At 56.8% G+C, this 14451-nt stretch overlaps 1 protein-coding gene across 5 annotated transcripts in view; it reads left to right on the top strand.

Moving 5' to 3' along the window:
- The first annotated feature begins 1464 nt into the window (after positions 1 to 1464).
- Positions 1465 to 14451, top strand: part of WDR86 (WD repeat domain 86) — a 27875-nt gene continuing 14888 nt past the window's right edge. For 2 of the 5 annotated variants that reach the window (XR_008956336.1, XM_057304238.1), the window contains exons 1-2: positions 1863 to 2478; positions 12711 to 12852. Coding sequence is in view for 4 of the 5 variants with exons in the window: in XM_057304238.1 (XP_057160221.1) it covers positions 2256 to 2478; positions 12711 to 12852 (365 nt within the window). In the remaining variant the exon portion in view is untranslated. Of the gene's footprint in view, positions 1733 to 1861; positions 2479 to 12201; positions 12272 to 12710; positions 12853 to 14451 lie in introns of those variants that run through there. The other 3 variants (XM_057304239.1, XM_057304236.1, XM_057304237.1) reach the window with 3 other exon arrangements.

Here is a 14451-nt window from a genome sequence, read left to right as displayed (position 1 = left end):
GTTAAGCGTTATTACACAATGTGTAATCAATCGTGCCTGCCTTATCACTGTCACTTGATTACAGTGAAATAACATAAAAATTCCGATAGCGTAGAGTTTTTTTGTTTAGTGTTTGGGGAGGATAAAATATGTAGGGAAGATTTCTGCCAGCCTTGTAAATCGTTACTTGTCTGGTGGTGAATAGAGAACTCGTTTTACCTCTTCATTATCTGATGCAGGCAAGATGCTGGTGGGAAGTGTGAATGGTGCGTATGTTTCAGGGAGAGCCTCTAGCAGAGCTGGCCGGAAACCATAAGCCAGACACGGCTGTTGCCTGTACAGTGAAAGGTCAGGAGGCTTGGGAAGGTCTCTCTGTCCCAAATAGTCCTCCCTCTGCCTTGTAAAGGCTGAAATCTGGAATGTAGGGGAAAAACACGTTTCCTTTTCTTTTCTCTTCTTTTTTTCAACAGCCAATGGTAGCTCAGCAATTCTCCTTCGAGAATGGCGTGGTAGTCCCGTGTCAGGCATGGAGGAACCCTGTCCTGGGGGCAGAGAAGGTAAAAGGGCTCAGACCAGGACCCCGAGGGAAGGAGCGACTAGACACCCCTGGAGCAACAGCCCGAGGAAGGGTCTTCTGTCTCCTTTGGATTTTCTTCTGAGCACCTGTATGGCAAACTGCCCATTGGTCTTCATACCTGGATGTTGCCATGGCAGCTTCAAGGTCACAGGTGCTAAAATGAACTTGCGATCAGCCTGTAGGAGCATCTCTGGACACAGGTCACCAGCCTCCCTCTACCCAGTCTTAGCATAGTGGAGACCCCCACAGTCCTCCCTTCCGCCTGCATGCCAAGATCGGGGAAAGAGTGGGTTACTCTGGTTAAGACGCTTGGAGAAGAAATTGTCCCATGTGCTTTGGGACCCTATCACGGCATTTTCTTTCAAGGTCTGGACATAGCCATTGGGAGAAGGTGTGGCTGTTGCCATGAGGGCTGGCTTTCCAAAGCTACCTCGCTTCCTCACCCCCACCCCGCCCCTCGGGAAACCCTGCTACCTTTAGGACCTGGAGGATCCGAGTGAGGGGGGGGTGTCACTCCCCCCCCCCCCCCCCCCCCCCCCGCGAAGCAGGCACCGGAACAGCTCTAATGGGAACCAGCAGGCATTCCGGGAGGGCTCACAACCCAGGGTGTGGGATTCCAGCTGAGACCTCAGTGGACTGTCAGAGGCGCTGGGGTGGAATGGGGGTGGGAGAGGCTGCCGAAAGATGGTGGATTAGTGGGTGGGGGCCCCAAAACCCCAGCACAAGAACAGCGGGAGCCCGTAGCCTAGGACCCCGCGGCCGCTCAAATGGGTGAACCTGACCTCTCCGGGAAGCCTCACCGCGCCGCTCTTCTCTCGCTAGCCCGCCGCCACCCCACTTGCGGAACTTCTTTAGAATTCGGGGTGTATGCGTAATTTCCCAGCGAGAGCGGACTAGGGGCGCTCTCCAACAAGGGGGCCACCCCAAAGTCCCCCGAGAACCTCTCTGGCAGGGTCCTCAGGGCTGGAAGCCTGGAGGGGGGCAGACTTGCCCGGTAGTGGCGCGCAGCAGCCGGCCCGAGTCAGCTCCGGGGCGCGCGCGGCTCACCCCACGGGACCCTGCGTCCGCCTCCTCCGCCTGGTCCCGGCCTTCGGTCTCCGCACGGGGCAGCCTGGAGAGTTCCACGTGGGCCGGTCTCCGGCGTCCCCAGGGAGGGCGCTGGGGCCGCGCGCCGAGGTGGGTCCGGAGGGCCGGGTGCCGGGGTGGGGGGGCAGTAGGGTGGGGGCTGGGGCGCCGGCCGGAGAAGTGGGAGGGGACAGGTTGGGGGGTGGTCTCTGAGGAGGAGCCAGGCTGGACTGTATTGTTCCACACTCGCCGCCCCCAGCAAGCGGCGCGGGCCGGGGAGGGCGCGCGGGGCGCAGGGCCCGACTTCCCGGGTTTCCCCCGGCTCCGGACCCCGCGACGAGGCCCGAGCCTTCCAGCGCGCCGAGAGACGCCTCTGCCGGGTCGTCCGGGCTCCGAGGGAGGGCCTGCTCAGGTGGGGCGCGGGGAAGGGAGGCAGCCGGTGGGGCCGGGACTCCTTCACTGCGGAGCGGGACGTCCCGGCGGGCCGCCCCCAGCAGCGCAGCCCCAACTGGGGCCTCGGGCCGCGAGGCCGTGCGGGCGGCGCGGGAGCGAGGACCCCCACCTCACCTCCGCCGCACCCGGTGCCCCTCAGGGCCATGGCCGCGGGACGCAGCCGCCGGGAGCCGCCGCGCCGATGCCGGGGCGCCCCTCCCTAGCGGGGCGCAGCCTCCTCGTCTCCCGCCCGGCCGGCCGCATGGGGGGCGGAGGCTCGGCCCTGAGGGTCTGCGCCGACCACCGCGGGGGCATCAACTGGCTCAGCCTGAGCCCGGACGGGCAGCGCCTGCTGACTGGCAGCGAGGATGGCACGGCACGGCTCTGGAGCACCGCGGACGGCCAGTGCTGCGCACTCCTGCAAGGTAGACCCTCCCGCTCCGTCCCCTCCGCGCGCTCGCCCTCTTCCGACCTCAGCCCTGCCGCCGCAGACCCCTGCCAGAAAGCCCAGCTCCCGCCCACGGCGGGGCGCTCGTGGGGGAGCGCTCGCCGGGGGCCCAGCCTGCGACCGGCCGAGAGAGCGCAGGGTGGGGTGTGGAGCCCGCGGCCACCGGGACGCGTGGGCCGGGGAGCACCCGCTGCGGGGGGCTACCCTCACCTGTCAGCCCAGTGCAGGAAATCATTGCCATTACAACGGCAATAGCAGATAACCCGGAATCGCACGTCTGCGTCCTCCGCGGGCCACGCAGCGCCTTCCCCAGTCTCTCACTGCCCGAGTGGCTTTGGCCGGACGTTCCTCTAGGAACCATTGCGGTAACCACCGGCGCTGGTTAAGCGCGGGCGCTGCTGAGCACGGCGGTTGGCTGGCCTCACACTGCTGTTAGCCCACTCGCGCAGACAGGGAAACTGAGGCAGGAAGTAAGTTGCCCGGGGTCACACGGCCTGTGGGGGGTGGAGTTGAAATTTGAACGCCCCCTTCCCCATCTGGCCATTCTACTCTGCTCTCTCTGCAGCCTCGGTTCTTCTGCTGGAAAATGAAGGGGTGGCGGGGAGGGATGGATCAAAGTTTCTCAAAATGGGGTTGTTAAACCAACATAGCGTGTTTGGAAACGTGAGGCAATGGCAGGAGGCGCACATAGTAGGCGCACATATTGTTTTATAAAAGTTTCACAAAGGCATGCATACTGGTTTATACTTGTTGTATTTAGTCACTGGAGGGGAATGTATTTCCTACGCAGGGACCCTGTCACATGTCTGCAGGGCAGGGCTGTGAGGCCCCTCTCCAGCTCTGCCCCTGGTGGCCCCTGAGCAGCAGGTAGGCCCCTTGAAGCACAGGCTCTCGGCACTGTGGTTTTTTATCATCGCCTGTGTTTTTTCCACCATAATCAGCAAATCCTGGGTGGCCTCCCTGCACCTTCCAAGTCATGTGGGCACAGGGTGTACAACAGCTTCACCATTGGCTGATATTTACCCTATTGGTTTTATTTTCTATTTTTTTTTAAGATTTTTTAAGTTTATTTGACAGAGAGAGAGAGAGAGAGCACAAGCAAGGGAAGCGGGAGAGAGAGAAGCAGGCTCCCCACTGAGCAGGGAGCCTGATGCAATGTGGGGCTCCATCCCAGGACCCCCAGATCATGACCTAGACAAAGGCAGATGCTTGAGCCACCCAGGCACCCCGACCCTATTGGTTTTAAATAAAAGCAGTTATGGTAGATATTTCAAAGCCCAGAAGAGATGAATTTTGGATTGCTTGTTACATGGGGTGGGTATGGATAAGGGAGAGTCAGTTATAAACTAACACATTCCTCTGCCACCCCCAAAATCACCCCCAAAGTCACACAGGCACCGAACTGAGAGTGGAAGATCTAAGATTTGTCCAAAGTTTATAATCCAACAGTATTGCTTCCCAAACATAAGACTCATCTGGAGCGCTTTCAGAAATGTAAATTCCCAGGTCCCAGTTTCAGTGAGCTCTTGGTGTAGGACTCTAGAATTTGCATTTATTTATTTGTTTATTTATTTATTTATTTATTTAAACATTTTATTAATTTATTTGACACAGAGACAGCCAGTGAGAGAGAGACAAGCAGGGGGAGTGGGAGAGGAAGAAGCAGGCTCCCAGCTTGATCAGGGGCCCGATGTGGGGCTCGATCCCAGAACGCCGGGACCACGCCCTGAGCCGAAGGCAGATGCCCAACAACTGAGCCACCCAGGCGCCCCATAGAATTTGCATTTCTAACAAGCTTTTGGATGGATCTGCTGCATCCTGACCCTGGGAACCCTTAGGCCTGGTGTCCATTGTGGGAGCCCAGTTTGAAGGTGGGTTTCTTCCCCAGTTGAGCTCCAGGCCTTTCCGGGGTGGTTCTGGCCTGGCAGGCGTGGGGCTCTGCACCCAGGGCCGCTCTAGAGCCTAGACCACGCCTCCAGAGCCCACCCTCCCGCCCAGCTCTGCCCTGCCATCACCACCCAGCTCTGTGCCTGGCAACTCCCCTTCACACCATTTTGGTGGCCCTCACGGTGGCTTGTCCCCCAGGACACCCACACCTGCGTCCTGGTGGGCCTGTGCCTGCCCCTCTGGTGATCTGGTTGAGAGCCGTCCCACTCAACGGGAAAACTATCAAACTGAAACACTGCCAACCCGTTTCTACCAGAATTGTTTCTGCGGCTGTAAGGGTTGGTACTTCAAGAATTTTCACGGACAGAAGGAACAGAAGTAAGCTTTCCTCACCCTGAAATCGCACTATTAGACTTAACTTGAAAAAGTCTTTTGGGGTGTGCGATAGTCCTTGTGTCTCCCCCACCCCCAAAGACAGCAAGGTCTTGCTAGCTCTGCCCCCAATAGGAATTTTTTTGTATCAGTGAAATAGTAATAAATGTCTTAGCATTTGTTTAGTATCCTATATTTTATAAATACCCCTCAATATGCTTACTTCTTTATCCATTATTATTATTAATACTCAAAACCGTGAGGTAGATAGAATTGACACCGGTTTATAGATGAGAATGGGCAGGCACAGATTTACCAACACATGGAGAATTCGAAGTGTTTTCTAGATGCCTAACCTGTGAGGGAGGTTCTGTTGTCAGCATCCCCTGGGATGTAGTGTGGTTATGGGACGTGCCTGAGGTCACAGCGCAGGCTTGCAGATGGCTTCTCCCCCTCTGTGGCTCCTGCTATCATCAGGACGATGCTGCAGGACAGAGCAGCTGCAGCCCAGATCCCCGGGCTCTCCTGACCCCCACTCCAGGCTCTTGCTACTCCTGTTGTGGAAACTGCCAGATTGGGGTGATGCTAGCACCTGGTGCAGCGCTGGGCCCCCAAGAAGGCTCTGGAGAAGAGCTTGTTGGTGGGCCAGGCCTGGATTTCTGGGGCAGAGTGGCCGGAGTGGGCAGCTCCTGCCCTCGCTCTCCTTCTGCACACGAGCTTCTTGCTCTGCTCAGTTCCTGGGGAGCAGAGGGAGTTGGGGGCCCAAGGCTTTTCTGTGAGTTTCTCAGGGTTTCGAAAGTTTATGCCAAGGGATGTGCTGGAGAGGAACAACAGGGCAGTCCCCTGTGGGTGGGGGCTTGACGGGCAAGTTGTCCCCCTTGGTCCTGGAGAGCAGGCTGCATAACCAGGGCCCCCCAGCTTCCCTCCCACAGCAGCTCTGCTTTTTCAGTAAATGGAACTGGCTTTCAAATGCAGTTAGTGAGCTCCAGGGGGAGAAGGAGGCTTAACTGCCAATTATTCTGTAAAGGGAAGAACCGCATTTAATGGAATTATCTCCCCCCTTTTTCTTTTATCTGTTGGGGCACCTTCATTGGATCAATGAAATAAGCAGCATGTCCCCGGATGGCAGTCCCTGTCCTGGTCTGTTCCTATGTAGTAAGGGACCCAGCCTGAATGGTCCAACCCACTGCGGGTCTTCCACAAGCATCCTTGTCCTCTAACAGCATCTTCTAGCATGACGGGGTGCTGTTTGTTTTTAATTCCATGTGAACAAACTGCACACTCCTGTTTACTGGAAACCTGCTGGTGCCTGCCCATCCTGATGACCCCTGACCCCTACTCGCCACCAGGGAGCAGGAGGGGCCGTTAATAGTCAAGAGCCCCCGGCTCTGGAGCTGGGCTGCTTGGGCTCGAATCTCATTACTCAACTTCTTGTGACTTAGTTTCTTTATCTGTGAATTGGGGATGATAACATGGTCATCTAGCCTTATGAGGTTGGGTGTGTGTGTGTGTGAGGGGGCAGTAAACCAGTCAATAGATAGCTCCGGGCTTCTGTTAGTGACCTTGTCCTCCAGGCTCACATCCACAAGCCCGGACTGAGTAAGAGCACCTCCTTGGCAGGGTACCCGGCCAGCTCCAAAGCTCTTCGTCCTTTGCTTCTCACAGCCTGATTCTGCCATTCGAGGCTCCGAAGGGCTAGCCAGTCCTGCCATGTTTATGCAGGCAGAGCGTCACTGGGGGGAGCCTGCCCTCCTCCCTCCTGCTCCAGAGCCTTTGTCCCACTGGACTGTTGGCTTGACTGCGCTGGGTGCCTGTGTTAGATTCGAAGAAGCTGCCCCTGGGAGTCTGCAGGTTGGCTAAACTGAGGGGCTGTGTGCACTCGAACTTCAGATAAGCAGGATCCCTGAGCTGGGGTAGTCAGGGTGCACCTCGTGGCCCAGGTGGGCCTGGAATGGACCTGGGACAATTTTTAACTCTAATAGAAAACATGTAGCATCGAATTTACCATCTTAACTGTTTTTACGTGTACAGTTTGAAGATAGTAAACATTCATAACATACTGCTATTACCACTGTCCATCTCTAGAACTTTTCCTGCCTGGGAAACTGAAACTGTGTCCCCTTTGAACAATAACCCCCTTTCGCCCACCCCCCAGCCCCTGGTGCCCACCATTCTGCTTTCTGCCTCTGAATCTGACTGCTCTGGGGACCTCGTACAGGCTCATTTCACTTAGCAGGATGCCCTCAAGGTTCGTCTGTGTTGTAGCGGGTGTCAGGATTTCTCTCCTTTGGAGGGCTGAGTACTGTTCTGCTGTGTGCATTCTTTTTGCCCATTCGTCTGTCAGCGGACTCTTGGATTGCTTCCTCATGACTGTGCTGAGAAATGCCGCTGAGCTTGGGTGTGCAAACATCTCTTCCAGGCCCTGTTTTCCGTTCCTTTCTGGAGATACCCAGAAGTGTGCTTGCTGAATCATCTCCTACATTTTTTGGGAAGATTTTATTTTTGTTATTTGAGAGAGAGAGGGCATGCACAAGTAGGGGGAGAGGGAGAAGATTCCCTGCTGAGCAGGGAGTCCTATGCGGGGCTCGATCCTGGGACCCCAGGATCATGACTTAACCGACTAAGCCACCCAGGCGCGCATCTCCTACATATTTCTGGAGGAGGCTGTGGGGGCACAGGGAAGGCTCTCAGACATAAACACATCATTATTAACTTCGTCCCAGTCAAGGAAGAATTCCATCAAAATGCAGTTCGTTGTAAGCATGGATGTGACGGAAGCCCAGGCGGGTAATTCATTCTTCAGCGCCTCGGACGCCACCGTCCAGGGGTAGTGAGCTCCCCGTGGGTGCGGATCGAGGAGGTCTCAGAGGAGGCCAGAGAGCTGCCTGGTGGGGGGTATGGGCTGAGAGGAGCTGAGGAGGAGGGACAGGCCCTGCAGTGGCACCAGCGACAGGAGCATTAGCCTGTCGTGGCTGGGGGCTCGGGGCAGGAGGCTGAGTCTCCAGTGGCCGAGTGTCCAGTGGCCGAGTGTCCAATGGCTTTGTCAGACGCTATTTCAGCCACAGCTTCCATGCTCGGGTCGCGTGGCTGTCGCTGCTGCGGCTTGCTGGCGGGACACATCCAGGGGCGGCTCCATCAGGCAGGAAACAAAATGGCACCCTCAACAGAGTAGCTCAAGGCGAGTTTGAGAAAGAGACCCTTGCCGAGGGGGGCATGGTATAGGGGGCCGCTGTACCGTGGCTGCTACTTGCAGGGCCCTCGGCGCCCCCAGACCTGGGGGAGCCATGGCCAGAGAGTTCACGGCAGCCCAGAAATGGCTGTGGAGAGGCCTCCCTCCAGGGAAGTGTGACCATGGTTTGAGGTTTTGATGGCTGCGGGCCAACTGATCCAGACCCAAAGTCTCCTGCTGGGCTCCCAGCTGTCTGAACCCTGCAGGCAGTGGGGGGATCAGGGAGCCCCCTGGGGTGGGGGAGGGGCCGACCTAAGACTTGCCAGGGACAGCAGAGGGAAAGGAGGCCCCGCTTTTCTTGCCAAGTTAGTCAAACGAATGTTCCAGCTTGGCTGGTGCCCACGCCGGCCCACCTCTGCCACCGCAGACCCCGGGTGGCCAGTGCGCTGAGCGCCTCCTCCCGGATGTGGAAGGGGCACCTCCGGCGAGTCGGGGTGTGCGGCCGGGGAGGCGGGGGGTGGGCGACTGCCTTGGCAGAAAACCCCGAGCCTCAGCATGTCCTTTTGAACATAATAACTGCGTCTTATCTGCATTCTTTATCCCTTCAAAAATGTTTATTTTTAGTTGGGCTTTTTTGCTTATTCTACACAATTCCAACCGCTCGTGGCAGTGGCGCTGTGGTCCCTGGAGATGGGATGGGCTCCTTGTCCCCAGCCTCCCTCATCCCTCCCTGCCCCGGGGACCCTGCAGGCTGTGCGCAGTGGGCCCTGTCGTATGGTCTGTGGACTGTGGTCAGGGACACGCTCTGCAGCCTCTGCCAGCCGGGCTCTGAGCTGGGACTCAGTCAGTGGGTTTTCAGATGTGGAACGGGGGCCTGGTGTGCAGAGGAAGGGGCTTGTCCTGGGAGGGGCCTTGACCGATGCAGGGAGCCTCAGCCAGACCAGGGCCAGGCCCCCAGGAGGGCAGAGGGTCAGCCTGGTCCAGCTTTAGAGATGAGATTGTTTTTTACATTGAAAAAATTCTTTTCATTATTGACTCTTTTCTTCAAGTCTTTGTTTATGGGTATTTGTGTGTGTGTGTGTGTGTGTGTGTGTGTGTGTGTATTTATTTTAGAGAGGGATGGTGGAGGGGCAGAGGGAGAGAATCTCAAGCAGATTCCACGCTGAGCACAGAGCCCAATGTGGGGCTTGATCCCACGATCCCGAGATCACGACCCGAGCCGAAACCGAGTCAGCCCCTTAATCGACTGTGACCCCCCCGCAGGTACCCCTATAGATATTTATATTTTTATTTTTATTGTCTATATCCTTTTTTTTGTCCTACTTCCATGGGCCGTATAATTGGTCCTACATCCCTGGTCTTGTGGCTGTGGCTTCACTGAGTGGGGCTGCCGTGGCTTACTGGCCACACTGCTTTCCAGTGCTTTTCTTGGCCTTATATACACTTGGCCTGTCTCCTTCCTGCTGTCAGATGCTGTTGAGACGAGACAGAAGCAGCCAGGATGGGGCCGATGCCCCTGCGGAAGCCTCTCCTGGCTTGGTTGGCGCCGGATGGCCCAGGGTCCGAGGAGGACTGCGGGCTGTGTGTGCAGGGCCGGCTCCCTGAGCCCTCCTGCCCTGGGGCTCCGGGCCGCCTCCCAGCCAGCCCTGGAAGCCAGGTGGCTCCTCGAACGGCGCGGCGCCCTCCCCACGGCAGCTCTGGTTTCAGGGAAAGTTTGTTGACAATCTTAAAATATTTTATAAACATTCTGGGGTTGGCAAAAAGTGGGGCTGTGCGTTGCCAAACACATTTTGCCCTCGACTTTTAAACTGACGTGTATTTTAAGGAACCCTAATCGGCATCATCTTCGAGGGTTTGCTTCCTTCACAGAAACATCGTTTTCTTAGAGGCCTGGTACACGCTATCCAGGAAGACTGCAAAACATGTCTTTCTCTCTCTCTCCCTCTCTCTCTTTTTTTTAATTCTCTTTCTTAGAGCCCAGGGAGTTGGGTTCTTCCAAGAGTAACCGAGCTGAAACCCCAGGGCCAAAAAGTGCACATCGGCTCGAAACTGCCCAGAATATTCTAAATCCCTGTCTGGGGCCCCTGGGCGGCTCAGTCGGTTAAGCATCTCCTTGGCTCAGGTCATGACCCCAGGGTCCTGGGATCAAGCCCCACATCGGGCTCCCTGCTCAGTGGGGAACCTGCTTCTCCCTCTCCCTCTGCTGTTCCCCCTCTTGTGCTCTCACTCGCTCTGTCAAATAAATAAATAAAATCTTTAAAAAAAAAATAAAAATCCCTGTCTGGTACCAGACATCTAGACGGAATTTTAAAATTCAGTTGTGATCTTTAACGTAATTAATATATTCCACACATGTAGATACCTGAATTAATCCATTTCATCGTCCGTGAAATGGATCTTGGGTATAACATTCCTTTGATTCAACTGATTTTCTGGCTCCTGGATTCTCCTCAGATATAGTCAGCTTCAGTTTGCTATCATGAGTTGTTGGGGGGGGGGCGGGGAAGAGTTCTTATCAGAGTGGCTCAGTCGTTAAGCGTCTGCCTTCTGCTCAGGTCATGATCTCAGGGTCTTGGGATCGAGCCCCACATCGGGCTCCCTGCTCAGCGGAGAGCCTGTTTCTCCCTCTCCCTCTGCCTGCTGCTCCCCTTGCTTGTGCTCTTGCTCGCTCTGACAAATGAATAAATAAAATCTTAAAAAAAAAGAGTGGTTATCTGAGGTGGAAACTTCTTTTTTTAAATCTGTATATGAGTGTATGTAAGTATAGAAAGAGATATAGGTATAGTCTTTGCATATATGGGCATATGTCTGACCCATAAATTCTGATTTTATTTTATTTATTTATTTTTAAAGATTTTATTTATTTGACAGAGAGAGACAGCCAGCGAGAGAGGGAACACAAGCAGGGGGAGTGGGAGAGGAAGAAGCAGGCTCCCAGCAAAGGAGCCTGATGTGGGGCTCGATCCCAGAACTCTGGGATCACGCCCTGAGCCGAAGGCAGACGCTCAACGACTATGCCACCCAGGTGCCCCCATAAATTCTGATTTTATTTATTTATTTATTTTATTTATTTTTTCTTTTTTTAAAGATTTTATTTATTTATTCGACAGATAGAGACAGCCAGCGAGAGAGGGAACACAAGCAGGGGGAGTGGGAGAGGAAGAAGCAGGCTCCTAGCGGAGGAGCCCGATGTGGGGCTCGATCCCATAACGCCGGGATCACTCCCTAAGCCGAAGGCAAATGCTTAACCGCTGTGCCACCCAGGCGCCCCTGATTTTAGATTCTAAATACATTTAGATTTTATCACACAGGACTTTAAAGGATTTTGTTGTCTTTTAAGTAAACTCTATAGCCAACGTGGGGCTCCAGCTCATGACCCCAAGACCAAGAGTCCCGCGCTCCGCTGACCGAGCCGGCCCGGCGCCCCTGAGGCGGAGCCATCTTTACCTGAAGGACAGGCCCTCCTGCGCCTGGGGAGCTGAGTGCTTCCGGGGCTGCTCTGTCAGCCAGGCCGATCATCAAGCACTGACGATCGCACCAATAAGACGGACGAGCAGGTGCACCTGGCCGAGACCCCAGGCTCCGTCTGTCCTAGACCACCCACAGTATGTCTGTGCCTTATCCGCCATTTCTGCCAGACACCTGAATTCTGGCCTTAGGGGCCCCTCCTGCTTTGGCGTGTGCCGTCTTCTCTCCCCAGCTCTTCTCCCCTGCCCTCCCCAGCAGGCCCCGCGGAGACTCTTCATGCCCCGCGTCACTGGGGCTTCTGCTCCGCCGACCCCGGACGTGCTCTGTCCAGCCCGTGTCATGCTGGCCGACGCTCTCCTGCCCGGCTCGTCCTCTCTTTGAAGGCAGGGAAAGTGTCTTAGTTTCCTGTGGCCGCTGTGACCAGTGATCCCACTGGATGCCTTAGAACAGAAGTTTCTTCTGGCGCAGTTTGGGGGGCCAGAAATGCAAAGCCAGCGTCAGTGGGCCCAGATCAAGGTGTTGGTACAGCGGCTGTCCCGCTGCAGCCTGTGGGGAGACCCACTTCCCTCCGTCTTCGGGGCGCCTTCAGGTCACTCTGCGCCGTCTCCACAGCCTCCTCTCCCCGTGTCCTCCCATCTCCCTCTGCCCCTTCTTACAGAGACCCTTGTGGTGGCCTTCCTGGCCAGAATCCAGGACACTCCCCACCTCAGATCCTTACTGACATCGGCACGTGTGTCTTTTTCCCCAAGTAAGGTAACATTTCCGGGTTCCAAGGACTAGGACCCGATCCCTCTCCCCACACAGCCACCGCCCAGCATTCGCCCAGCCTGCGCGGCCGCCCCGCAACAAAGGGCTGCTCCTCTCCCCTCGGCAGGTGAGGAGATGGCGGTGTCCAGAGGCGAGTCAGCCGCAGCCCCAGCAGCTTGGCCGAGCGCTCTGGCCCCGAAGGCCAGGGGTGCCCTGGGCCTCTATGCGTCCCGCCTCTGTGACACTGGGTTTGTTCAATGACCGGGTGAAGACAAACAGCTGAGGAGTCTGAAGAAGACCGAGAGTCACCAATAGAGAAGGGGGTGGAGAGGAGGAGGGAGGAGGAAGAGAGAGTGGGAAAAGAGGGATCTAAAGGACCCGGGGCAGGGACAGTGCCCCTGAATTTCTGTTGGCACCCGTAGCTCCTGAGACGCCCAGACGGAAATCGCCCCTCGGCAGGGCTAGTGATCCTGGACTCGTCCCAAACACTCCCCACCCTGCTCGCTTCCCGAAGGAAGACCAGAGCGGCCATGCCCCGGCACACTCACGTCTCCCCTCGTGTGCAGGGCACGAGAGCTACGTGACCTTCTGCCAGCTGGAGGACGAGGCCGCCTTCACGTGCAGCGCGGACCGCACCATCAGGAAGTGGGACGTGCGCACCGGGCAGTGTCTGCATGTCTTCCGGGGACACACGTCCATCGTGAACAGGTCAGTGTGGCCGGGGCCCCAGGGGACAGAGGTGTAGGCCGTGCGGCCCCTGCCCCTGGAGGAATTCAGCTTCTGCAGGGAAGCCTGCGTGCAGATGTGCGGAGGTCGCCCGGAGCGCACAGCTGTGGAAGGCCCGGGTGCACGTGTTTCAGGCACGACAAGGGCTGGCTGCCCCGGGCTGCGTGCGGGGCTTCGGCAGGCAGGGTTGGGGAAGGAAGGCACCACCAGCACATTGATTGTGCCCGGACGCCCCCCTTGGAACCCCAGCAGCGCACTGCCCACCGCTAGGCACGGGGAAAGTCGATGGTGGCCACATCCCCTACTGATGGCCACGAATTCCAGAGGAAGTGGCCTAATTGGTACCTGATGGTCAACCGGGGCTGGGGGGAAGGCTTGTTCTGGAGTCCAGAGTATTTTTAAAACTCTCCTTTCCATGTTGTTGTTGAAATATCCCACCCCTCCTTCTCTAGGAGGTTTGAATTTTTCCTTCCCTTATTGAATTTGGGTCTGAGCTGAGCCATGAAAATTCCTTTGCTGATCACATCAGTTTGGCACTATTTATGTAAGTTGTGGTGGCCATCCTAGACTCCTGAGGGAGTGTCGAGGAAGACCAGGGGTCCAGGCACCTGCCTGCCCGTCTAGGCACGGGCCCTCGAGGCCTCACTGATGGGGGTGGGGAGGGTGCCCAGGGGGGCTGAGCTAAGTCAGCCAGGAGAAGGGCCCAGGGGCGCCTGGGTGGCACAGCGGTTAAGCGTCTGCCTTCAGCTCAGGGTGTGATCCCGGCGTTATGGGATCGAGCCCCACATCGGGCTCTTCCGCTATGAGCCTGCTTCTTCCTCTCCCACTCCCCCTGCTTATGTTCCCTCTCTCGCTGGCTGTCTCTATCTCTGTCGAATAAATAAATAAAATCTTTAAAAAAAAAAAAAAAAAAAGGAAAAGGGCCCAGTGCAGGCAGGCATTTGGAGGAGGTCAGGGGCTGGGCTGGGCGGCTGGAGGAGAGCTGTTCTCGGCCACAGGGACGCTGCCGCCTGAGCTTTGTGCAGCCCTGGGTCGGGGTGGGAAACGACTTGCCCGTGGTTTAGTGCTTGCAGGGTGGGAATGGGAGGCCCAGACCCGTGCACCCACAGGGCAGGACTAGGCACCGCCCCTCAGCAGAGACAGAGTGTCGTGTTGGCTCAGGATGGTGGCGAGTGGAGAAGGTCACCTCCCCCCTGCTTCTGTAGCTGGAGCGGGCATGGCCGGCCACCCGCCACCAGGGCCCGGCAGATGAGGTGGTGGAGGAAGTCACACCTCCTGCTGGTCGCTTCCTTGAGGAAGAAGTTTGTGACGGAGGGAAGTGTGGGTGTGCGGGAGTCTCGCGTCGTGAGGCCGGGGCGGGTGGGAGAGGCCACATCTCAGTGACTGGCTTGCGCTCAGCTTGTAACCGGAAACCGTCAGCTGCTCCCCAAAAGCAAACCTGGGTAATCAAGGCTAGAAATTAGGCTCTGCCGTGTTCAGCACACACACACGGTTCACACACATGCACACACACAGCCGTGGAGGGGTCGCGGTCCTAAACGGGGCGGATCATTCCGGGTCGATACTAAGCGTGACTTAGCA

The sequence above is a fragment of the Ursus arctos genome, unplaced genomic scaffold, assembly GCF_023065955.2.
Source record: "Ursus arctos isolate Adak ecotype North America unplaced genomic scaffold, UrsArc2.0 scaffold_3, whole genome shotgun sequence".
NCBI classification, from domain to species: Eukaryota; Metazoa; Chordata; class Mammalia; order Carnivora; family Ursidae; genus Ursus; species Ursus arctos.
Note: the sequence above shows the minus strand (reverse complement) of the source record. Positions and strands in the feature narration are given on the sequence as shown.